Genomic DNA, 24695 nt, shown 5'->3' on the forward strand with positions numbered 1-24695 from the left:
AGGTGGTATGGGCACGGTAGCCGTGCATGGTTGTAGGATAATTTTTCTTTTCTGAAAATTCAATCAAATGGAGAAGTACTACTGCACGTTCATTTTTTTTTACATAATCGCGAACAGAAAAAAAAACATTTTCAGAGGTTAACGCTAAAGAAGGTTCATGATCTGCTTAATTCTCGGCAATCCTTTTGATAAATGCGTGGTGTGTATACCTTTGTGCATCTTTGCTCTTCTTCTTATAATACATTAATTAATGTGGAAAAGCTTTCGGGAGAAAAAAAAAGGAGGGTGGATGGTTTGCTTCGATACCTTTCGAGCTACATTAATTTTTTTTAGCACGTGAAATGCTTCTATATTCGAGACTGCTTACCTTGCTCCTCCTTCGAGATGAAATCATGCAACTAACCAGGGCATCTAACCTACAAAACGACACCATGACATGTACAACCAACCAAACCATCCAAAGAAAACAGACACAGCATGATAACGGCATGAATCATTGAGGAAACGGTCGCGGCCTGCAAGCACGCACGGCCAGATACGACAGGCTGGTCGTCTCGGGAGTTGGAACGCAATTTCAAGATCGCCCAGCACGTACGATCCCATCACCCAAAACTACTTTTCATTCATTAAAAAAAAGAGAGAAAAACATCATCACACTACACCCTAACTGCCCTACCACTCTCTCCCTGCCGATAAGAACGAGCCGCGGCCGGGCCACATTTCGTCTCCCCCAGTGGTTGGCGTGTCGCCGTCTCCCCCCGGCCAGGCAGCTGCGTCCATCGGCGGCACACCTCAGCGGCCACCAACGCCATGTCCTGTAGTATACTGTATGCTTCACCGAGCTTTCGCCGGCCCGGCACTAACTAACTAGCAAAGCCCCGGGCCCGGCCGGAATCACCAATGATCCAAGCACTCGGCTCCAAGCTAATTCGATCACCTGCCGAATTAGCTATCGATTAACCTTTCCGAGTCAAAAGGTCGACGCTTCTCCAACCTCACCCACCTCGAAGCCACCCGGCCGCCGCACTCGCAAAGCCGCTGCCTTTATATACCCCCCGCGCCGTCCCTCCGTGTCCTCCAAACTCGCCGCTCCGCCAGCGACTCCCTCTCTCTCTCTCCCACAAACCAAGGCCCCGGTTCCTGACCGCCACCACCAGCCAGTCCCCGGATCCGCGAGCGCCGGCCGGCGAGGGCGCGGAGCAGCTAGCGACGAGGTGAATCGATCGACCGGCAGCATGGGGCTGAGGAAGCGCCTGCTGCGGTGCTTCGGGTGCGGCGGCGAGGAGGCGCCGGAGGAGCAGCAGCAGGAGGAGGCGGGCAAGCGCCCCGGCGGCGGCGGGAAGCCGAAGCTGCGGCGGCTGAGCACGGCGAACCTGCGGTCGCTGTCGCTGCAGGACCTGTCGCGGAAGCTGGAGACCACCAGGCTGCACGCCTTCACGCTGGACGAGCTCAAGGCGGCCACCAAGAACTTCTCCACCACCAACTTCCTCGGCGAGGGCGGGTTCGGCCCCGTCTACAAGGGCTTCGTCGACGGTCGCCTCCGCCCGGGGCTCGAGCCGCAGCACGTTGCCGTCAAGTACCTCGACCTCGAGAGCGACGGCGTCCAGGGGCACCGCGAGTGGCTGGTACGTCGCGACCAATCCACCACCGAACCTGTCCTAGCCTGTCGATTTTTTCATCGCGTGCTGATGAATCTTGCCTCTGAATTTGCTTCTAAAAAGAAAAAGAAATCTTGTCTCTGAATCTGATCTGGTTTTGGTGATCAGGCGGAGGTGGTGTACCTCGGGATGCTGAGCCACCCGAATCTGGTCAAGCTGGTGGGGTTCTGCCACCAGGACGACCACAGGATGCTGGTCTACGAGTACATGCCCAGGGGCAGCCTCGAGAACCACCTCTTCAAGAGTAAGCACTGCTTCATGAACAGATGCTGAAAATTCTTGTCGCCTTCTCTGATCGATTGGTTGACGCTAACAGCCTGTGTTCGTATTGCTGCAGATCTCCTTTCGTCGCTGCCATGGTCGACGCGGCTCAAGATCGCCGTCGGCGCCGCCAAGGGGCTCGCCTTCCTGCACGAGGCGGAGTGTCCGGTGATCTACCGCGACTTCAAGGCCTCGAATATTCTGCTCGACTCGGTAACTTTCTTTCACCAACTCCGACCTCTCTCTTTCTTCCCAGCATCAACAGCTAGCACGCAGCATATTCGCCGTAAAATTCAACGAGCCGACATCTTCCATTGCCTGCTTGGGTGCTTGGTCGCTGTCAAGTTGCAGATTGTTTATTGCCATGGGAACTGCATCCTCTTTGCTTATGTTTGTTACCTACACGCCAACCACGCTAATTGCACGCACGTTGTCAACTGTTCCGTGTCAAAGCTTTGCTTCGTTGAGAATTCTGGGGACGAAGACACTCGTGCTCAAGTCTGATTTGTTTGGCAACTACCGACAAATTAGTGGCAAAAAACCTGTGTCTTTTATACTAGGTGCCGGCCGTTAGGGATAATATAATTTGAGTAGCTATAATAATTTGGTTAGTTTGGAACCTAATCCTTTGTTTTTTTGAAAGTAAACCTAATGCTTTGTAGCAGTTGCAAAGTGTAACAAACTGTGACCTGTGCATCCCAACCACTATTGTGATGCACAACACAACAAGGATGAAGCTGTTGCTGATTCTGACATGTAGAAGAACACAAATGTTGCTAGACTAAATTCTGACATGAAGTTTTGTCATGGTGAATTCCAGGACTACACCGCGAAGCTTTCTGATTTCGGGCTGGCCAAGGAGGGCCCCAAGGGGGACGCGACGCACGTGACGACGCGCGTGATGGGCACCCACGGGTACGCGGCGCCGGAGTACATCCTGACGGGCCACCTGACGGCGAAGAGCGACGTGTACAGCTTCGGCGTTGTGCTCCTGGAGCTGCTCACGGGGCGGCGCTCCGTGGACAAGCGCCGCCGCGGGCGCGAGCAGAACCTCGTGGACTGGGCGCGCCCCTACCTCCGCCGCGCCGACAGGCTGCACCGGTTCATGGACCCGGGCCTGGAGATGCAGTACTCGGCGCGCGCCGCGGAGAAGGCGGCCCGGGTGGCGCACCAGTGCCTGCAGAGCGTGCCCAAGGCGCGGCCCTCCATGCGCGACGTCGTGGCCGCGCTCGAGCCGCTGCTCGCGCTCGAGGACGACGTGCCCATGGGGCCCTTCGTGTACACGGTCGGTGGCGCCGAGGCGGCCCCGGCCCCGCCGCCGGCCGCCGCCGCGGGCGACGAGGAGGCGGAGGCCGGCGGCCGGCAGGGAAAGAGGCACGTCATGTCGGCCGTGCACGCGGAGAGCCCGCTGCGCTACGCGAGCGCGGTGAAGAGACCGGAGAGCCCGCCGACCCTGAGCAGAGCATGATCGAGGACATCGAGCAAAGCGGCGAAGGGGTCGCAATCTGCAAGTGTACATAGCTGATAACGTGTCCATGGATTCTTTTGTTTTTGGGTTTCTTGGTGATGTTATTCTTGCTCCCAAGAATTTAGAGGGGAGACATTTTCTTTCGTTTTTTCGTTGTGTTAGTATACTGCCGAGAATACCTCGAATTGATGTATTTGTATACTGGAATTTTGAGGCAACACTGTTGCGAAAGATGCTCAGTTTTAACATCATTTCCTCTGAATTTTTGGTCTACGAATGCGTTGAACTCATGATTGGAGGCAGGTAGGTAAGGAAACAGAAAGACTTCCGCTTTGACCCAGAAATGCCGTTCTACAAGAAAACATGTGAAAGAGCACGAGGGCACTGAGACGAAAAGTTTGAACGCCATTGCAAACGGCGTACCAGAAGCAAGCGAACTGCAACCACCAGAGAAATGCAACAAAAGGTTTGATTTCGTCTATGTCCAGACGAAACTTCGAGACCACAACGCGATGGGAAGCAGTAACCCCAATGTAAAGCCCATCTTTTGTTTCTCCTTACGTGAGTTTTCTTTTCTCTTCTTCTTTTGGGAAATCCTTACGTGAGTTTTTTTTTATGAACTTACGTGAGTTTTCAGTGCCTGGAGAGTTGGACTTGATCGCCAAACCGCAGTCCGCGGGCTGCGGGCAACGTAACGGACCAGCAAATGCATCTGGGCTGTCATGGGCCTCCGCTCGGCGGCGGCATGCTTGCATAGGCGTTTGCCGCCACGCCCGCTGTGGCCCATGACGCCTTGGCTTTCTCTGTTCTCGTCGTGTGCGTCTTTTTTTTTTCCCCTCTCTTTTTGGCGACAGCCAAAAGCTTCCCAGAAGGGGAGAGCTAGGTATACCAGCTAGAGTTGCTCCCAAAAAAAATAAGAAGAAAAACTACACTTGCTAGTATCTTGAATCCGAAAGCAAGCCGCGACATGGATGGAGCGCAAGTCAACCGACACGTGTGCCCTTCGGTGTCGCCGATGACACGGTGAAACTCTGATGCGCGCCTCTGTGGGTACCGAGTATCTTCGTGTCCTTGACTCGGTTCGCTCGTCCTGCCAACGCCTCCAGGGAGGCGGCAGGGACTGTACTTTTTTTTTTTTACTCGCAAGAGAAGGGAACAGTTGTTTTTCCCTTGACAGGAAGTGGCTGTTCCGGCGCTCTACTTTTCAATTCAGCAGCACTGGTACCAGTACCGGGGGTCTGAGCGACACTCGGTCGATGGCGATGCAGCTGCCAGTATCTCGGGTTCTCGGCGGCCGCTGAGATCGGGCCAAGGATCAGGTGACGATACGTGTAGGCCCGCTCTTGAACTCCAGATGCCGTGCGACGCAATGACAAGAACCGGCCGCAACTTGCCCCAGTTCCTTCTTCCACGCAGGAGCCTCCGCCGATCCGGATTCCGGTGGCCCTTGTGCCGTTGGGCGTACGTGCTCACCGAATGACCTGTGAACCCGAGCAAACCGCATTGTTGACTGGTGAGGGCTTGCGGCACCCACCGTGCGGACCCGGCTGCGCCACTGCGGTAAGGGATCGCGCTGCGCCGGGAGAGCTGCGTGCCGGCGCAGGGCTCCACAGGTGACAGGCTGACAGTCCACAGCCCACGTAGCGCTGGCGCAGAGGGGGAACTGCCACGGGTTGCTACCTGCACTGGACAACCGGACGTAACCGCACAAGCACGACAGAGCACGAACAAAGGACACCACGGGATGACGGGACCATGTTGGCGGCTTGCTGGCCGTTTGGAACGATGGCGGGGCTGGTGCGACATATGATGGTTTAGCAGGCTTCCAGCCTCAAGTCAAGCGCTGGAAGGAGGAGGCGAGTCTCAGTGCGTGCACAGTTATGGTACAGTTATATTAGACCCAACAAGCTAGAACTAAGATGTCTCTATTAGGCCCTTCAAAACGAGGGCCAACTGAAACACCAAAAACAATGAAGTTACGAAGCCTACAAATGTAGGTGAGCCATAACCTGCAAGCTGTTGATCTCAACATGTAAATGGAAAGAAATAGTTCCACTGCCCAACAGGGCAAAAGCTACTTCATTTCGCACATTATGCACCAGAGCATCGGTACAAGCACCAGAAGTTAGGGGAAACCAGCTACAGTCAGGTGCCGGCACCAGACAAAGATTGAATCATGCATATTACCTCCATCAAATGGTGGCATATCATCTAGAAACAAGTTTTGATCAAAATAACCATGTAAAGCTCGAGTGTAGTTCTTGACTCGAATAATCCGATAATCAGAACTCAGAAGCAACTCAGCAGCACAAAATTCATTTCACAAGTACACGAAAAACCCATTCCTCGGTACATGATAATGATCTTGGACTGTCATAGCCAAGTAGCCCCACGTGACCTGTTCCATCTTGCTTCTACCTTTTATCATCTGCAGAACAAGAATGCACAAATTTTATCATCTGTCTGCAGAGAGATTGGCTAAAATTTGCAAAAGGAAACAGATCAACTATCAAAACATTTGCATAAGCTAACGTTGTGTCATAAAGTTTTGTGATTGGTCTAGTAATCTCGCTAACGAATCACAAGAGAAGCGAAAAAGTTAGACTCAAGGAAGCAGCATGCGCCATGCGGTCATTTAGCCCCCGCCCCCCCGCGGCAAAGACGGCGAGTAAAGCTTGTCGGCTCCATCTATGGCGGCGTTCGCCGGGTCAATAGAGGTGCGGGTTCAGGTCTTCACTCTTCAGGATGGTCAATGGTGGGGACGTGGCCACGTGGGGTCTCGGGTCTCCTCATCCCGAGGTAGCAGGGCGGGAGGAGCGGCGAGCTGGAGCTGAGGGCGCGCGCTGTCAGCGGCTGGGGGTGGCGGCGGAGAGTGGGTGGACGAGCGGGAGGTGGCGGCGCAGCAGGACGGCAAGGGCGCAACCGGCCTGTCGGTGATGGTTCGGGAGGCTGGGCGTGCGAACTGCAGCCGCGGCGCCGGCTGCTACCCGGAGCGGCGGGATGAGACGGCTGTGAAGGAGCACAGGCGAGGCAGGAAGAGGAGTGGTGTCTTACAGGGTGTAGATGACCATAGCCATGATTCCGATCAGTGCCGCTGCTGCTTCGAGCGTCATCTCGGTGAGAAATCGCACGGCGGGCTCGGGGAGCGGTCCGTCGCCGCCGCCGACGTGCGCGTGGACAAGCGCCACGCCCAAGAAGAAGGTCGCCGTCGCAGAAGCAGGCAGCGCGCGGAGAGCTGCCAGCCCGAGCGCGCGAGCCTGCGCGCCGCCATCCACTGCGCCACCTGCAGGCTGCACGAACAGGAAGAACTCGAGGAAGCCAACCACCACGCACAAGATGAAGGCGACGAGCTCCGTGAGGCGCCTGTTGCCGGCGCCCGCGCCGTGGAGCGCGTGGCGGTAGACGAATGGTCCGGCGGCGAAGAGGGCCTCCATCACGATGAACGGCAGCAGGACCTGCAGCACGGCGCCGTCGAGCGGCGGGGAAGCCTCCACGGGTGTCGCGGCGGTCGTAGCCGACGGGTCGAGGACGGATGAAAGGTGGACGGCGATGGTCGACGCGCACAGCGCGACGGCGGCGACCCTGAGAGGTCTCGCCGCCATCGGGGTGTGTGACCGTGGCAAGGCTTCTCTTTCCCCGTACCCGTACGGATGATTGATGTCCACCGGCCGGGCCTAAGCGTGCTGCAAATCCTGCAGACTGATACTTTATGCGAGTACTTTATTCTTCTCTTAAAGCTAAGGTCCAATCAGTGAGAGATTAGTCCGCAGAGCAACAATGTGGGAGCCAGGGGAAGCACGAGTGAAAATGTCATCTTTCAATCATACTATTACCGTCTTACCACAGCATCTCATTACTTTACAGTACTCACATGTATGTTTGCGTAGCTCAAACAAACCGAAAACGTCACCTTCTGAGAATTGTGCACGGCAGATGCTCGAGCCTTCCATTAGGATATCTTCAATTGCTCTATAGTGCAGTGCCACGTAGTATTTTTTAAGAAGGAAAATCTCCATTTATCATTGTCTTTTTATCCAAAAAATGCTTGTTTTCAGCTCTGTTAGGACAAATCACTACTAGCACAAACAAAAGAGAAACATCCGATTTTGCTTGTCATGAAACGTTTCAGAACGACCAAATCGTAGCTCCTCGCGCCATATTCAATTTAATTTACTGGCCGTGGTTGGATCAAGTTTTGCAAAAATAAGGTAAGGTTTCAGAAAGTGACGTACTTGAGCGATGGATTCTCCAGTCAATGTTCAATAGCATGCAGGATTTCCCCCCCTTTTTTTGGAGGGTCTTTGTACTAGCTGAGTCAAGCGCCAGCGACGACCACATTGATGAGTGATGAGTGATGACCTAGCCCTTGTGGACACAATTCTACTGCTTTTGTACGCACAGACTACCAGACGCTAATCTCCGTTCACTTGGTATATGGTGTAGTGCAAAATTGTACTGGAAGCGGAGTACTGTATACATGCCGTCCTTGTTCGCTCCCTTTTCAGAGAAAGCAGCAGCGCACGTGGAGAACTCAGGGTACTAGCTAGCACTCTGTCTTTCCCAGTTTTCCTCACCCAAGCCAGCCAGGTCGGCAGCACCGATGCGAGAGATTCCCAGTCAGGCTTGTACGAGACCAATCAATGCCACAAGAACAGAGGATGGAGATCAACGCGAGCAACGGGACTGAGGGTGTGTTCGTTTCACCCCTCTAAAACCCAAAACATCTAAACTTTAGACGTTCGGTACCGAACAGCCCTCTAATCCAGCCTCTAATAAGACTGCGATTCTTTAGAGGGACCGAGCCCTCTAAAATTTTTAGAGGCCTATAATGGGAAACGAACACACCCTGAGAGTGATGGAGCAAAGGAAAGGATACCAGGGCAGGCGCGCTCGGCGCTCACGCCACGGGACCTGGGACTTGGTGGGAGTCGTCGTCTCCGGCAAGGCGAGTGGAGGGGGAGCACCGCAGCAACAACACATGCTGTGCCAAGCGCCGCCACCAGCACGAGCGCACAAAGAAATCGAATGGCGCATACGGCCACAGGGATCTAGTCCAAAAATTTTGGATTCTAGTTAATAATATCCGTAAAAGGATCCACCGTCCATGTGACGGCAGTGTCTTTAGTTTCTTGCTCGGGCCCGCGACGGGTATGACCCAGTCAATTGGAGATGGTTGAAAATCAGGAGCACATCTACGACAGCGTTCGGGGAGCGCACGCCGCCTCTTCTTATCCGCCGGGCCGTCTAGAATCCCACTGCTACGGCCGAACAAGCAAATCGAATGAAACCCCTGCCACCGTCACCACGGTCAAACGTGTCGACAGGCCTGGCTTGGCACCTGGCATAGATGGCCGATGGCAGCCGCCGACCAAATTAGAGCGACTTGGGTGGTGCTAGGTCACTTGGAGTAGATGATTTCCATGTACCAAATGAACGGCGAGCAACGGGAATTCTAGAAGCAGGACCAGAGAAAAATGATCGAGGTACAGAGCACGTACTGAAAGTAAAACTAATCACCTCCTTCAGCGGATCCGCACTAAATTCTACTAAGTGTGTGTGCGTTTTTTTTTTTTTTGGTTTCTCCTCCCTTGAAGTCACTCTCAACTTTGCAAGTCCGAGTCTAAAGTTGGCCTTGGAAAAGATGTACCCAGTCTAAAGTGGGATGGCATCAGAACTTTTTAACAACACGAGAGAACTTTTGCTGCCGTGGCTTCTTCATATGTGTCTCTGTAGAACATGCTCCTGATTTCAAATCAAAGCAAAACAAAAGGCTTTTGTCCTCGTCAACCCATCGAGGCCTCGAGTCCATAACACACAGAAACTGGAGCGGCGAAATCCTCTCCACTACTATGTGTCCTCTCTTTTTTCTCAAACGGTTTCTTCAGGACCATCCCAGGATCAATGATCACAATGTAAGTAATTAAACCTACTTGCGTGGGGACACAATCAACAAGGCATCATTGCCACAGTCAGATTGCAATAGCAAGCCAAGATGACACCAGATGTGACTAACTCCTTACAAGTCTCCAAAGAAGCTTGAGTGCTCAATCATGCATGGTCTTATACTCTTATTGCAGTAGTAAGGTTAGAGGCAAAACTTACAGGGTCTTGTCTTATTTGCAGGTTGTGATATGATCAACATGGAGTTGAAGGATATGCTTAACATTGATTTCTCCCTGCAGATGACAAAAATGAAAAATAATTAATTATAAACTTTTGGCATACAAACCACAATATTTGTATAGGAATTGGGATTAGTATTAATCCTAGATTGAACACAAGGTAAAATCCTAGAAAAAGTATAGAGGGGGGGGGGGGTGTTAACTAATAGCACAGCAAGTGCAATGCCATGAAAATCAACTGATATCACAAAGTAGTATAATATACAAGAAACTAGCCTCAAATGAGATTGTGATGTAGTACCTACATAAGATTGGATAGCAATCATTAAACCAGATGTGAATAGCTATAGCATGTTGGTTCACAGCTACATATTGTCACAGTTTGTCACACCTGAAATTAAGTTCTTAAAAAGTGTAAAGAAACATAACTCATTAACAAGTATTGAAAGATGCCATAGCGATTAATGATAGATGGTCTTACTCTAAATAGGTTTAAAAGGCAAAATTTACAGCATCATTCCTATTTATGGTCTATGATATGATCAATTGTATGGAACTGGAGGAATATGGTGAGGCATTTGATCGCTACCTGTACTGCTGTACATACTGTAGAAGCAAAAGTATATGATCGAACAAATTATCAACACTCATTCAGATATTTTTAGAGCAAAGAAGGTGCGACTAAACCCCACAGCTTCAACAGAAGCCAAGAAAAATGTCTTACAGAAGTACATTACAAAAAAGTGAAAAGAACAAATATGATAGGAACCAACAAACTACAAATAGATGACTCAAACAAACCCCCAAAATCCCAAACCAACTTTCCAAGTCTGAGCCTAAAGTTGACCTTAAAAGACAAAATCAGGAGTCTAAAGTTGGAGGATCTCAAAACTTTTAACAATACCAGAAGTACATTTGGTGCCATGGCGATGGCATGTATCTATTTCAGTAGACTATCCTCTGATTTCAAAAGCCATCTTTGTCCTCATCAACACATCAAAGACAGCAACCTATCATAAGTTTGCAGCATTTCACAAAATTCAGGCAGATCACGTACGTAAGAACCTCAAACTGAAGTGCATTTGGTCCAGTTTGGAGTATTATTGCCTCGAGCTCATGACACACTGTATTTGGAGTGCTTCACTACTCTGTCTCAAGGGTTTCTTTATGAATGGAAACTCGGCGCCACATAATAGCTACCCAAAACCTCATAGGACCAGCGACTGTTGTGCAGTGCCATATAGCTATGCATAAATGTGCATTTGACAAATCATGACAAACATGGTTGATGAACTTATACACCATCCCAGGATCAATTGATAGAAATGTAATAAGCAGTTCGAATGAACTCATGGTCCAGAGGCAGAGTGTGCATATCCTAACAAAATAACATTTTTTTCTAGATGAACAAAATGGTATAAATATATAATGATGAATAACTAGCCACAATCAGATTGATTGCAATAGAGGCATAGAGGTACACAAGGTCGGATATACATAGCAAAGATGACACAACATGCACCTAAATGGTGGGTTCAGAGGCAAAACTCACAACATGTCAACATCATGTCTCATTTCCAGGCTATGTTGAAGGAATATGCTGACTCATTGAAGGCTTGACGCGTGAAAAAACGAAATTAAACAATTGGAGAATTTCAGCAAGTAACATCTTTTCTTTTGGAGGAAAGGAGATTTTCTTTAACCATGGATCTGTACTTACAAAAGTATACAAAAAGAAAAAAAACTAATAGGAAACCAAAAACTCTATCTAGATAATCTCAATAGGGTCATCAACAAAATAAAGAGAGCATTGTATAGAAATCTGCAATCCTAGGATATCCTAATCTCACAAGGTAGCAAAGAACTAGCTACAGCTAGATTTTTGACAGGAAATAGCCACAACCAGATTATTGCAATAGTTGCACAAAAGATTGGATAGCAAGCAAAGATATGCATGTAACAATTGTGATGCAGCTACCTCCTTACAAAAGTCCCAAAAGAAGCCTAAGTGGCCAAGCATGGTCTTACAGTGTATGGTTAGGTTTCGAGGCAAACTTACATCATTATGCTGCATATGATCAAAATGGAGTTGAAGAAATATGGTTAAGCCTTGACTGCTACCTGCACACGTCAAAGATGGAAAATAAATAATCAGATAGTTTTTGCATCATGCAACCAAAACTTTTTAGAGGAACCACTAAAAAAAACTTTTTAGAGGAAATGAGATTTGTATTTCCCTTGGATTGAACATTAACTAAATAAAGTGTTACAAAAATATAAAAAAGGAAACAAAAACTAGTAGGAACCCAACAACTTTATTTAGATAAAGACATTATTGAGTATACCATTAAACCCAACAACTTTATCTAGATAAAGACATTATTGAGTATACCATTAAGGTCATTAAGAAAATAAAGAGAGGATACTATATAGAAATCTGCAATTGCATGGGTATCACTAATCTCACAGAATAGCATGATCCACAGGAACTATAGACATAACCGGATTGCATTAGAGCTACACAAGGTTTATAACAAGCATGAATTTGGCGCACCTCAGGTTAACTCCTTAAGATGTCTGGAAAGACATCCAAATGATCAAACATGGCAAGGACCAAGATACCTTAAGAAGTCAGAAATGATGCGTAAGTCTGAAAAGTTGCTGAAGTTTAAAAGGCAAAACTTACAGCATCATGTCTGATTTCTGGGCTCTGATATGATCAAGATTAAGATGAAGGAATATGCTTAGGGCTCAATTGCTACCTGACCCTGCACAAAGAAACAAAAGAGAGACAATTACAATAGATATTCAATAAATTAGAGCTAGAAGAACTCCAGTAAGCCCCTAAAATGCAGAGCCAACTGAGAAAACAGCAGAAATAAAACTGAAGCTTGCAAAAGTAAAGAGCCATAACCTTTATTTTTATTTTATTTTTTTGAAACGGAACCGGCAGAAGAGCTGCCCGTTCTATTAACAAGAGAGCCATAACCTTCATAAGTTTGACCCTTTTCTCATGATACTCTTCAAATTTCTGCTGGATGCTCCAAGTCTGAACCTGTAAATTGAAAGTAATGGATCCTTCCAGCATGCAAAAAAGCCAACCAATTTTGATATTTGAATATACCAGAGCACCAATACATGCGCCTCTGATTAGTAAAATCAGCAATGATCACGTACATGCACCAGACAGAAGATTTTGCATCATATTATTAACCCACCACACAGTCCCATATTGGACTGTTTATCAAATGGTGGCAGAAGCTTATAGAAAAGTTGTTCAACCATAACAGTCACACAAGTTCAAGGTATCAGAAATGATCCACACAAGTTCAAGGTAACCAGCACAGCCATAGTCAATTTCATCCAATTATTATTACAAATAAAATCGGGCAATGTCACGTTATCCCAATGATGAACTTTGATGATGGTAGCCAGCCAGCACCTCTTCTTGCAGCAGCTTATTCGCAGCACACAAAACCCACATTTTGGCGTCAGGGCCACTTTAACTGAGCATTGCAAAAGGGAAACAATTCAGTGACGATTGTCTAGCGTAATAACGGCGTATTAAGAAGGCTAGTGGATTGGTTAATCACCAACCATCTATCAGTAATCGCGCGAGCTCGATCGTGACAGTTCTAGGAGAAACGAAAAGATTGATTAGAAGAAGCACCGGAGCAGCATGCGGCGGCGAATCAACGGCAGCAAGCGGCCTGTTCTCTTGCGCGTTTCCAGATAATTGACTCCTCGCAATCGCAAGCTCCACCGCATCAAGAACAAGGCAACAACAAGATCAATGGCATGGACGCAGGGCCTCCGGGGCAAGGAATTCCTAGTCAGCCCCACTGCCCCAGAGGCCAGAGGGGTGATGGGCGAGCGGGAGCCGGGGAGGAGGCACGGCACAGCGAGGCGGCCACAGGATGCTGCTGTAAGCCGCGGCGACGGACGACGGCAGCTCGGGGGCAGATGGAAGGGCGCGCACATCGAGGGCGGGGCACGGAGAGGATGGTCACGATGTTGGGGGTGTTGGGGGAACTTACACGAAGCAGACGGCCAATGCCATCAGGCAGACGAGTCCCGCCGCCGCTCCGACGGCCATCTTGACGAGGACTCCGGCGACGGCGCCACCGCCACCCTCGCCGCCGGCGCGGATGTGCCCCACGATTATGAGCAGGATGCCCAGAAAGAAGGTCGCTGTGGCCGCAGGGGGCAGACCACGGAGCGCAGCCAGACCGAGCTCGCGTGCCGCGCCGTCATCCACGCCACCTGGAGCCTGCAGGACGAACAAAAGGAACTGGAGGAACCCAGCCGACGCACACAGGGTGAAGGTCACGAGCTCCGGCAGGCGCGGGTTGCCGGCGCCCGCAGCGGCCGCGGCGAGCGCGTGATGAAGGTGGCGGTATATAAGCGCGACACAGGTGAAGAAGCCCCCCGCCGCAGCCAACGGCAGGAAGGCCCGGACCGCGACGCGGAGCGCCGGGGCTCGATCGGCTGCCCTAGTGCCCGCGCCAGTCCTATGCGGGTCCAGGAGGTTGACGAGCTCGAGGGCGGTGAAGGCGGCGCACAGGGCGGGAGCGGCGGCGGAGGAGATCGTGTTCCCCATTGTACGGTGGTGCTTGGCCGGCCGGAGAGGACGAGGATCTGGAGGCCTGGCGCGCCTTCGAGGACCCGGCAAGAACAGCGACAGTGCTTTAAGGTTTATAAGAACTCCGGCGGTAGGAGACTGGGAGGCTGGAGGGGATGCCAATGGCGTGTGGCCGGCGAGGGGAGTGGCGAGCGGAGGTTGTTTGGTGAGCAAGAATCGAAGGCCGGCGGGCGGCGTGAATTTTGGTAGCGTGCGCGTATGCCGCGACCTGGGCTCGTCAGTCTACCCACAATTGAATATGGTAAGAGGCAGCAAGATGTGTCTTTTCTTCCCTTCTCCTTTTTCTAATGAGCCAGAATTTTCTACTAGGAGTGAGCTTATGATCGATGAGTGTCTAATGGCTTAGGTGGGTGTAGTCATTTCAGAGTGATTACCTCATTCTGGATAAAGCGTCCACATTCAGCAACTAAGATGAAAATGGTACGCGCAATTGAAAATGGTATGCATCTGGGATTCTGGGCCTATCCTGGGCCTCACCAGTGGCAGCGGCGGCTAGCCTGCACAATCGCCCAATGGGCCGGGCCCAAAGCCCTCTAGTCCCAAATCCACACATCATAGCATGCTTCTTTGCTCTGCCTAGTGCCAAAACTGTCGGCAGTCTGAAAGTCTAATCCCCCAATCAGGTGGATAATCCCATGACCTCCTTTTGGTCTAGGACAGCAGCAACAATGCTAAGAGAGACAAAACGCCTATTTATCACCGGATGTCCGGATGAAGGAAAGTCGACGTATTCAGAATATTCTCCATCCTTGACCTTTTCTGGCGACGAGCAGTCAGATATGTAGCAACGTCATGTTTCTTACCCATCTCAGAGGAGCCGCCTGGTTGCTCCCTGAAAGGAGTTGCAGATTTACTAGAACAGTCAAGTGAGCGGGTCTATCCCAGCAAGGTGTTGCTCGGCACAAACTAGGGAGTAAGCTAGAATTGATCCGAAAATAAGGCGAGCAAAAAGTTCTCACATCGAAACGATAGAACGGCCACTGAAGAAGATAGGGAGACAAGGCGAACCTGCCAGTGCCACGGTAACAGCGGGCGCAGCTCAGCTCGGTTCAGCCGAGGCCTTCATGGTGTCCGATCGGCTAGCCCGTCTCCAGCGGCGACAGCTAGCAGCAGCAGGTCGCCGAGCACGGCGGCGGCCGGAGGAGCTGGAGGGGCTGGCTAGCCAGTAGCTAACTCTACTCTGGATGTGGAAGCGCTGCTCCCTGTCCATCTGAGGGGAGCCCGTTGACTCGCAAGCGGCAAGTCTCGCCCCCTTCTCTCGGCGTCTGAAAATAACAAGGGGGCACGCCATCACTCTGCGCCAGACATCACTGTGGTTCAGTACAACGCCTCCACCTGTCAGAGGGAAGAACCACCTTACAATAATCCTACATTTTCTCCCTATTCAGCTTGGCCGAGAGTTGAGATGCAAGATTTTTTTTCCTCCATTTTTGTGGATCTATCCCGTGTCCAAAATTTCCAACCTTTTTCGAAGACAGCCCCTTACTGCTTATGCACGCATACACAGTATCATGACGACCTCGGTGTAAATGTAATTAATTGTTTTTCCAAAGCGAGGCTTAACCTCATTTCCATTATTTCGAATGAAAAATACCGTAAGTTTGTTCCAAGAACGGACAACCTATCACACCTCGGTGTACTTAGTTATTGCTTTTTCCGAAACCATTCGTACGAGTTCTGCGTGGCGTATAGTGATAAGCAAAAAGAAGCAAAAGTTACGGAACAAAACAACACACACAACACCGCCGATGGAAACGGCGAAGCACCCCAAAGAGTAGACACCAGCCGTCACCAACGCTACAAGTAGTTTGTTGAGTACTCTAGTTTGTTTTAGCTAGATCAACACGGACATGACATGATAAACGGTAGTGCTAAGACACGGGCGTCTGGACTCGGTGAAAATATCGGACATCTCGATGGCTCCGGAAGAGCGCGTGGCACCTTCTTCTCCACATCCTAAAAGCCACCCGCTAAGCAATTATTTTGACCGCTCGTCTCTCTCTTGCTGCTCCCGGCCATCCCCTCCTCGTCATCCTTCCAGAGCACGCTGCCTTCTTTTCCAGCGCCCCGCTTGCCCCCGCACTTGCTCCCCACGCGCTCCACCGATGGGACGGCCTCGGCTGGCGAGAAGGGCGGCGGTGGAGGCCACCGGTGATCCCATCGCAATGCGGAGAAGCAAGGGCGCGCCCAGCGCGCGGCGCGACCAGCGCGCGGCGCGACCGCGCGGCACTCCTGCTCCTCACCAGCCGTGCGGCGCTCGCGCTCCCCTCCGATGGCGAGCCGCTCTGGCGAGAAGGGCGGCGACGGCTCGAGCAGGGTGGAAGAGAAGGGAGCACCCTCACGCATACACGCTCGACATGCGCGGCTCTCCTCCTCCCTGCACCGTCTCGGGATGCCCCGGTCAGCGATGTGGCGAGTCCCCCATGCGGCGCACGAGGCCGGCAGCGAGCTCTGCGCGGGCGGCGGCGCGCGAGGGCTTCTGCACGAGCTCTGGGCGGTGGTGCACGAGGCCGGCAGCGAGCTCGGGGCCGGCAGCGGGAGATCGAGGGGCGGTGAGGCCCCCATGGTGTTGCAGCAGATTTTTTTTTTTAAATGGTGCAAGGGTTGATTCGAAATGTTGAGGTCAAGATTCATGTTGGTATGGGGATGTCCTCACGGTTTGATTCTATGAGGTAGCTTTTCTGATGTTGCAGTAGCATATTGCACCTGCATGAATTTAATGTTGCATTAATATTGCAGTAGCTTTATTTTGATGTTGCATGAATTTGAATGGATGTTGTAGGAAACAGAGCTATAATGTTGCGGTGAGAATATGTTTTTTATATTGTAAGCGTGTATTCTTAGCGTGTATTTTTAATGTTGCAATGAAGCGTCCGATGGATCGGACGTCCGGACGCTAGTAACGTCCTAGAAGAAATTATTACGGCAAATTAAAGCAAGTGAGTAGGGAGCAGTACTATATATTATATACTGCCCAGCCCTACCACCACCACCAATGAAGCAGAAAGAATCCAACGGGTCGTACGTCATGAACTTGTCGTCATGAACTTGTCGACCGTGCACTCTCCTTTTGGTTGGAGTGGTTTTCCACATCTCCTCCGTATGGTGGGATGTACGGTATAGATTCCTGGTCTAGTGCTTTTTTCATATCATTTATAGATAGTACGATATCTAGGGTATCGTATGAGTTGTGTACAAGTAGTCTAAATCACATCTAATTGTTGATTGACATGTGGCAATAAATGTGGTAATAAATAAAAGACGCTCCACCTCTGCAATGGAAAATTTATCGTCTGCTCCATCCATCGTCATTTTAACTTTTCTAAATATATAGCTGGAAAAGTTAAAATAAAATTTGGAACAGAGCGGGTATTACAGTTTTTCCTCATGCTCTCGGACCCTATGTTAAATTCTTAATTACTATATATATATATATATATATCCTGTTTCTCTCCCCACCATATTAAAAAAAAATCCTACGTGGCACCTCTCGAAACAGCTGATGTCACTCCACTGTACACGCCCCTCTCCTAAACCAGTTTGCGACTTGCGAGTGCCTGCAGATTCCGCGTTGTAAACTTTTTCAAATATTTCTCCTGGGGAGAAAGGGGCTCGTGGCTTGCAATTTGGGATGGGGACCTCCGATCCTCGCGGCACGTTAACTACGGCGGGCGCATGTCTTGTCGCCGCCACTCGTGTGGCTTCGTTTTCAGGTTGCGCGATGCTCGCTCTCGCTGTGGGGTTTTGCTCGCGACCGTTGATTTGGTAGGCAGAAAAATGCACCTGGTCGAGGCGCTTCGTCACCAACGAACGATCTCACCGACTCCGACTGCCCAGCCAATGCAGTGGAGTGGCGTCCTTGACAGGTGAGAATGAGATTCCGGTCGGACGGCGCGTGTGAAACAGCAAAGGGCGCTCACTCGGACGACCGATCGATGCAAAATTCTGAGTGTTTTGGGGCGTGCAAAGAAAATTCTTGAGCCCTCGTAGCAGTGGTCAATCATGGTTTTACTATAGTCAAGTTTGGCGGCAACCTACATAATCATGCCTTATTCCACGCGTGAAATGATCAAGATAGAGTTGAAGGAATATGCTTATGCGTTGGCCGCTACTTATACATGAAAAAATGAAAAATAAATAAAAAGAGAATTTTCGGCAGGCATCGAATATTCTTAGAGCAATACATAAAAACGATTTCTTTGCCTTCTCACTAGTGGTCCCAATCCTTGACTCCAGTATGTATCTCATATCAGGTGCCCTACTCCTTTTTTACAGATAGATGCGATCAAAGCTACCTGCATGCATCTGGAATTTCGGAGGGTTCAAAGGGAGTGGGGTCACCCCCATCTTCACCCACGGAATCTCCCCCCTTCTTCGATGGAGGGGAGCCATCCTTTACTTTTTCCGACGAAGTACCCGCTTCCTCCACCCTGTGAATCTCTTCGGGCGGAATCGAATCTATTGCATGCTGGTATGGTAGGAAGACTCCTTTTAAGCGTCAAGCACATCCGGCAAAGATCAAGGGGGATCTCGTTTGGCAGTAGCCGAAACGACTGGAAACCCAGGTAGCGGTCCGGAAAGGGCAAAAGGGCAAGGTGAGTAGTGAAAACAAGAACGTTCTTTCGGTGGGGGAGAAGCAAGCTGAACCTCTGATCGACCCGGACACGTCCAAAATTCTCGGCGTCGAGAGAAAGACGAGATTCAGTAAGTAATTCAGTGAGTGCTTTCTTTTACAAGAAGAGCGTCGGCTTGGAAGAAAAAAAATGAAATACGAACAACTCCAGTAATAGTCCTAGATCAGACCCTCCAAATGCTAAATGAGGCTGCCTGCCTCTATTTTTTAGGGGTGCATCTTTTTTGTTTAACCCTCTAAACTTGAGATAGAGGCTTATCACTACCGGAAAAAAGATCTTTGCCGAGTATCAAATATTTTGCCGAGTGTTTTTTTTCGGGCACTCGGCAAAGAGCTTCTTTGCCGAGTGCCGGTCTTTGCCGAGTGCCTTTTTTAAGACACTCGGCAAAGAACCTTTTTTATGACACTCGGCAAAGAAGATCTTTGCCGAGTGCCTTGTTTAGACACTCGGCAAAGATAATTTTTAAATCATATTTTGAAGTAGTAAATTAATTTAAATAAAAATATTTTCAACTACAAAGTTGTATAACTCATCAAGATGCACAATTTTTATTTTGGACATTTCTTCATTTGACAAAATAAATGTACATTTGTTCACAATATATATCTCTCTCTCGTAGTTTATGAAACTATAAGAGAGATATATAAGATTTGTGAACAATATTAGAATTATCATGTCAGATGAAGAAATGATAAAACAACCAAAATAAACTTTGTAGATCTTGAGAAGTTATAAGATTTTACAGTTGGCAACATTTTAATTTGAAGTCATCTTATCAACAAAAACTACATCTGAATATAGAAAATTTAAAATTCGAATTTTACAAATGACCTCGAATGGAAAAACCATCAAAATTAAAGTTATATATCTCAAAAAGTTATGAAAGTTTGTAGTTGACAAATTTTTAATTTGAAATCATTGTGTCATATTAAAATACGTTTGAAGTTTTCAAATTTGAAATTCAAATTTTGTAAACGATCTCGGATGAAGAAACTACCAAAATAAAAGTTGTATATCTCGAAAAGTTATGCCACTTTGTAGTTAACAACTTTTTCATTTGAATTTAGTTACTATCTCAAACAAACAATTTACACTCGGTCAATTATAATATGTGGAGAATAAAAACGTAATGTTGACACATGTGGTTCAATGGTGCAGTGGTAGAGGGAGTTGTTTGTGTGTAGGAGGTCGTGAGTTCGAATCCTATCATCGACAACTTATCAAAAATTGCTGAAAAAAATGTGCAACCCATTAGATAGGTCATTAGCTGGCTGTGCATGCCTCCCCTAATAAAATTTATTTTTTCCTATTTCAGTTTTTGGATTTTTTCCGATTTACATTTTGCCGAGTGCTTCTCTTTGCCGAGTGTTTTTTAGCACTCGGCACCGATTTACATTTTGCCGAGTGCTTCTCTTTGCTGAGTGTTTTTTAGCACTCGGCAAAGCCTTTGCCGAGTGCCCGACAAAAGGCACTCGGCAAAGACGTCTTTGCCGATGAAATCTTTGCCGAGTGCTCTTTGCCGAGTGTTACACTCGGCAAAGGGTTTGCCGAGTGTAATCGGGGCTTTGCCGAGTGTCTGGGACACTCGGCAAAGCCCCTGAATCCGGTAGTGTATTTAGAGGGTCTGCTGGAGTTGCTCTTAGAGATTTAATTACGTTAACAGCAATCAAAGTCTCACAAACTAAAAAAGGAAAAGAAAATTCACATGAACACAACAATTTTATCTAGATAATACCAATACCGGCAAAATAAATAGAGGATCATATAGAACTATGCAAAGCCATGGCCATCACAAATATCAGAACATAACATGATCAACAAGAACTTCCCACAGCCAGATTGCAATGGAGCTACACAAAGGTTACAGCAAACATGACGATTGGGGTGTATTTGGTTCGCAGCTAAATATTGCCACACTCACAACTCAAGTTAACCCATTATTAACAAGTCTGAAAAGACGCCTAGGTGATCAATCATGGTCCTACTTTTGATAGGTCTAGAGGCAAAACTTACAGAATCATATCTTATCTATGGGCTGTGATACGATCAAGCTAAGATAGAGCTGATAGAATGCTTAGACCTTGATTTGTTACGTGCACTGCCCACATAATCATTGAACCAAAAGTAAACAATCAGAGAAATTATCAGCACTCTTCAAAAAAAGATTTTTGAGCAAAGAGGATGTGCACTAACTCTCACGGCCTGAACAGTCAACAGACTCAAGGGAAGCTGATGAAGTCGGCAACTGTAGATAGCCATAACCTGCATCAGCACCTCCCACATGATACTCTAAGTTACGCTGCCAAGTCTCAACCTGTAAATGGAAAGAAATGGGTCCATTCCAGCAGGGCAAAACCCTAAACATGCACTTGCCCATACCATGTGCACCAATACAAGCATCTCAGATACAAGCATCTCAGATTAGTAAAATCAGCTATCATCAGGTACATGCAGCAGACAGAAGACGCATGCATCAGACTCAACCACACATCCCCATATTTGACAGTATGAAATGGTGACAAATGCATACACAAGTTTCGGTCATAATAGTCACACAAGCTCAAAGGATCATCGATGATGACTCGACTCCCAAAGTCACAAGTAACCACCACAACCTTATTCAGTACAAGATCGATCTGAATATCACTGCACAGAACACAGAACACAATCCATTATGGAGATGTAGACGTAAATCTCTGGATATCCCCACACGACGCCTCTTCTTCCAGCTTTGCTTTTAGTACCTGCATTACACAAGAATGCACATCTTACCATCTGCATGTAATCACCAAACTAACTGAAAATTGCAAAAAGGGAAATCCATCTACTGTAAAGACGATTCAAAGGGAAACGAAAAGGTTGAACTCGAGGAAGCACCATGCAGCAGCCAGGTAACGCCAGCAAGTGGCATGTGGCCTTGTGCTTCCAATGGAAGGTTGATTCCTCCCAGGAAGGCAGGAACCACGTCATCAGGAACAAGATCAACATAGCCAGGGGAGTGGGGATCGGACCCGGCCTCTGGGGCAAGGAAATCCTAGTCGGCGTGCATGACGGCGTTTGTGCCGCTGCTGAAGAAGACCGAGCCGTCAACCCAATCGATCAGAGATGGGCGTCGCGCTCGTCCGCGTACACGGCGAGAAATGCGATGCTCAGCTAACCATGGACGACGATGAGAGCACCTGACCGCGTGGGCAAGCACAGGAGAGAGGAGACAGCACTAGCCAGTCACTCACAGTGGCACCGCCTACTCGACGAGCTCGCACCAGCAACGCTGCCACCAGTCACCTCCAGCAGCTCGCGGCGACGAGGTCAGGAAGCGAATCGCCGTCGAGGCGTCGAAGGTGTAGGGGGTTCCAGATGGCGGAATTCATCTCCCACGCACGGTGTCCGGCCCACGACGGTGAGCCGTGACACACGGTTACAGAAGCCAGGAGCGTGGTTGGCCCGGTGTCACGTAGCGGCGGGCGGGCGGGGCGGGGCGCGCCCGCGAAACCTCGAGGAAGCTGGGGCCGGACTGAAAGCGGGGTCGGGGCTGAGGCGTGCTGGTCAGAGGGGTTAAGGGAGATAGGGCAGCGAGACGTCAAGCTAGCTGCGGGATACCGGTGGTGGAAAGGTAGGTGGGGATGCGGCCGGACTAGCGTCGTCACCGGGTGCGGCCGAGCAGGCAAGGCTGGGCGGCGGAGTTTGGGGCAAAACTCACTTATATATACTTGGCGCCGTGGATGGCTGCCATGGCCATCAGGAAGACCAGCGCCGCCGCCGCTCCGAACGCCATGTTGGTGAGGACGCGCACGGGCCCCTGGACCGGCCGGACTCCGGCGCCGGCGCCACCGCCTCCTTCGCCGCCGGCGCGGACGTGTGCGATGACGACGATGAGCATCATCCCCAGGAAGAACGCCGCCGTCGCCGCAGCGGGTAACGCGCGGAGAGCGGCCAGGCCGAGCGCGCGAGCTTGCGCGCCGCCATCCGCACCGCCGGCCGCCTGCAGGAACAAGACGTAATCGAGAGTGCCAGCCGACGCGCATAGTACGGGGATGACAAGCCCCGAGAGCCGCCGGCTGGCCGCGCCAGCCACGGGGACGGCGGCGCGACTCAGGTGATGGTACATGAACGCGACGGTGGCGACGATGAGGGTGAGGGCCGCCGCCGCCGGCAACCAGACCTCGGCCGTGCCGTCGAGCAGGGCGGGTGTCGCTGCACCCGCACCCGTCTGGGTGTCCAGGAAGGAGAAGAGCTCGAGGGCAGTGACCGCCAAAAACAGGTCGGTGAATGAGGCAGCGTAAGCGCTCACCATGGTGGTCGGGGGTCTTTAACAAATGCTTGGCTTGCTTTTGCTTGGGAGACTGGGCAGGAGGGCAGGAGAGGAGAGAATATATAATCAGTTGCGGGGGTGTGTGGCGCAGCGGCGGAGGACCCGGTCTGAGTTGGTGTGGAAGGAAGGAATCATCAGGGAGTGTCGTGGCGGGTAGGCCTACCTGGTGTAGGCGCTGCGCCTGCGCGTGCGACGATGGATCGACGGTGTGGGGGAGCGGACGGCGAAGGGCAATATGGTATTTTTTGAGTGACGATGTATTATTAAGGTTGAACAATTTAGCACTGAAAAAAACTGGTTGCCTGATCAACCGATGAATTTCGACGGAAGCTTCGCTTGCTGCTCCTCCTTTCCAGAGGGATGATCTGATGCAAAACTAAACACAAGCATACGCGTCGAGCATCGGGACAAATCAACCAAATTTGGGAGGGCGAAACTGTGAAAGTGTCAGGTGCATATTACGGTCTGCTTAATATTATATCGGTATTAAATAGAAACATACTTATTATATATTATATGAATTATTGAATTTTTTAAAAAAAGGGTTAAAAAGAAATTAAAATTCAAAAAAGGGGTGCCGGTTTGGAAAATTTCGAAAAATGGGTACATCCCGCCCAATGAAAGGGCGGGAGGACGCATCCCGCCCATCTAAAGGGCGGGGGGTCGGCGGGGGGAGCAAAACCTCTTCGCAGGGGCCTCTTTGCGAAAAGTCAGGCAACATCCCGCCGTTCCAACGGGCGGGGGTCCTCCCAGGGGCCTCCCGCCCGTTGGGAGGGCGGGACGTGATTCCGAGGGGCCTCCCGCCCGTTGGTTGGGCGTGACGTTCTGGCGAGGGGCATCCCGCCCCCCAACGGGCGGGAGGTCGCCGCGAGGGACAACCCGCCCTTCCAACGGGCGGGATGTCCCCCCCCCCCACTATTTAAGCCCCCACCTACCCCCTAATTCTCATAAAATTCATCAAAAATCAGAAAAAAGAAAAGGAGGAGAGGAGAGGAGAGGAAGCGGCGAAGCCCTGTCCACATGTCGGTTTGGAGGTATTATAATCGTATAGTTATTAATTATTTTTACGAATATTTATTAGGGTAGTTATACGTAGAATTCAGTATTTTCAATAGTTTTTAGAAATATTTGTTAGGATAGTTGTATTTTAAATAGTTTTGAGTATTTTAATAGTTGGTAGATATATTTCTTAGGGTAGTTATATTTTAAATAGTTTTTATAATTGCAGTAGTTTTTAGATATATTTTTTAGGGTAGTTATATTTCGAATAGGTTTCGGTATTTTGAATAGCTTTTAGAAATATTTCTTAGGGTAGTTTTGTTATAAATAGGTTTTAGTATTTTGAATTGTTTTTAGATATATTTCTTAGGGTAGTTATATTTTGAATTGTTTTTATAATTGCAGTAGTTTTTAGAAATATTTTTTAGGGTAGTTATATTTCGAATAGGTTTCAGTATTTTGAATAGCTTTTAGAAATATTTCTTAGGATAGTTTTGTTATAAATAGGTTTTAGTATTTTGAATTGTTTTTAGATATATTTCTTAGGGTAGTTATATTTTGAATTGTTTTTATAATTGCAGTAGTTTTTAGAAATATTT

At 49.3% G+C, this 24695-nt stretch overlaps 4 protein-coding genes across 10 annotated transcripts; 1 reads left to right on the forward strand and 3 right to left on the reverse strand.

Annotated features, from left to right (window-relative positions):
- Nucleotides 1-866: 866 nt before the first annotated feature.
- LOC112890102 (serine/threonine-protein kinase RIPK-like) lies at nucleotides 867-3638 on the forward strand. The gene is made up of 4 exons (XM_025956957.1): nucleotides 867-1625; nucleotides 1767-1902; nucleotides 1996-2132; nucleotides 2740-3638. Exons 1-4 carry the CDS (start codon nucleotides 1236-1238, stop codon nucleotides 3385-3387), a joined length of 1311 nt encoding a protein of 436 aa, XP_025812742.1. The 5' UTR covers nucleotides 867-1235; the 3' UTR covers nucleotides 3388-3638.
- Nucleotides 3639-5434: 1796 nt separating this feature from the next.
- LOC112890105 lies at nucleotides 5435-15438 on the reverse strand. 6 transcript variants are annotated; one of them, XR_003228255.1, is made up of 8 exons: nucleotides 15160-15438; nucleotides 12424-12564; nucleotides 12196-12277; nucleotides 12064-12086; nucleotides 11569-11630; nucleotides 9811-10519; nucleotides 6442-9563; nucleotides 5435-5815 (listed from the first exon to the last, which is right to left on the reverse strand). XR_003228255.1 is itself a non-coding variant. In XM_025956966.1 (8 exons), exons 7-8 carry the CDS (start codon nucleotides 6987-6989, stop codon nucleotides 5812-5814), a joined length of 552 nt encoding a protein of 183 aa, XP_025812751.1. In that variant the 5' UTR covers nucleotides 6990-9563; nucleotides 9815-9900; nucleotides 11569-11630; nucleotides 12064-12086; nucleotides 12196-12277; nucleotides 12424-12564; nucleotides 15160-15438; the 3' UTR covers nucleotides 5435-5811. The 6 variants fall into 6 exon arrangements, 5 of the variants coding, with proteins under 5 accessions (XP_025812751.1, XP_025812749.1, XP_025812747.1 ...); XM_025956966.1 differs by having other exon boundaries at nucleotides 9815-9900; XM_025956964.1 differs by having other exon boundaries at nucleotides 9811-9900.
- On the reverse strand, nucleotides 12695-14899 carry LOC112890104. The gene is made up of 2 exons (XM_025956960.1): nucleotides 13547-14899; nucleotides 12695-13015 (listed from the first exon to the last, which is right to left on the reverse strand). Exons 1-2 carry the CDS (start codon nucleotides 14107-14109, stop codon nucleotides 13012-13014), a joined length of 567 nt encoding a protein of 188 aa, XP_025812745.1. The 5' UTR covers nucleotides 14110-14899; the 3' UTR covers nucleotides 12695-13011.
- A 5851-nt stretch (nucleotides 15439-21289) lies between the features above and the next one.
- Nucleotides 21290-23090, reverse strand: LOC112890114. Of its 2 annotated transcripts, none has more exons than XM_025956970.1 (2): nucleotides 22490-23090; nucleotides 21290-21529 (listed from the first exon to the last, which is right to left on the reverse strand). In XM_025956970.1, the coding sequence occupies exons 1-2, from the start codon at nucleotides 23077-23079 to the stop codon at nucleotides 21523-21525; spliced, it is 597 nt and encodes a 198-aa protein (XP_025812755.1). In that variant the 5' UTR covers nucleotides 23080-23090; the 3' UTR covers nucleotides 21290-21522. The 2 variants fall into 2 exon arrangements, with proteins under 2 accessions (XP_025812755.1, XP_025812757.1); XM_025956972.1 differs by having other exon boundaries at nucleotides 22486-23090.
- Between the last annotated feature and the right edge of the window lie 1605 nt (nucleotides 23091-24695).

This window comes from Panicum hallii, chromosome 4 (genome assembly GCF_002211085.1).
Source record: "Panicum hallii strain FIL2 chromosome 4, PHallii_v3.1, whole genome shotgun sequence".
Taxonomy (NCBI): Eukaryota; Viridiplantae; Streptophyta; class Magnoliopsida; order Poales; family Poaceae; genus Panicum; species Panicum hallii.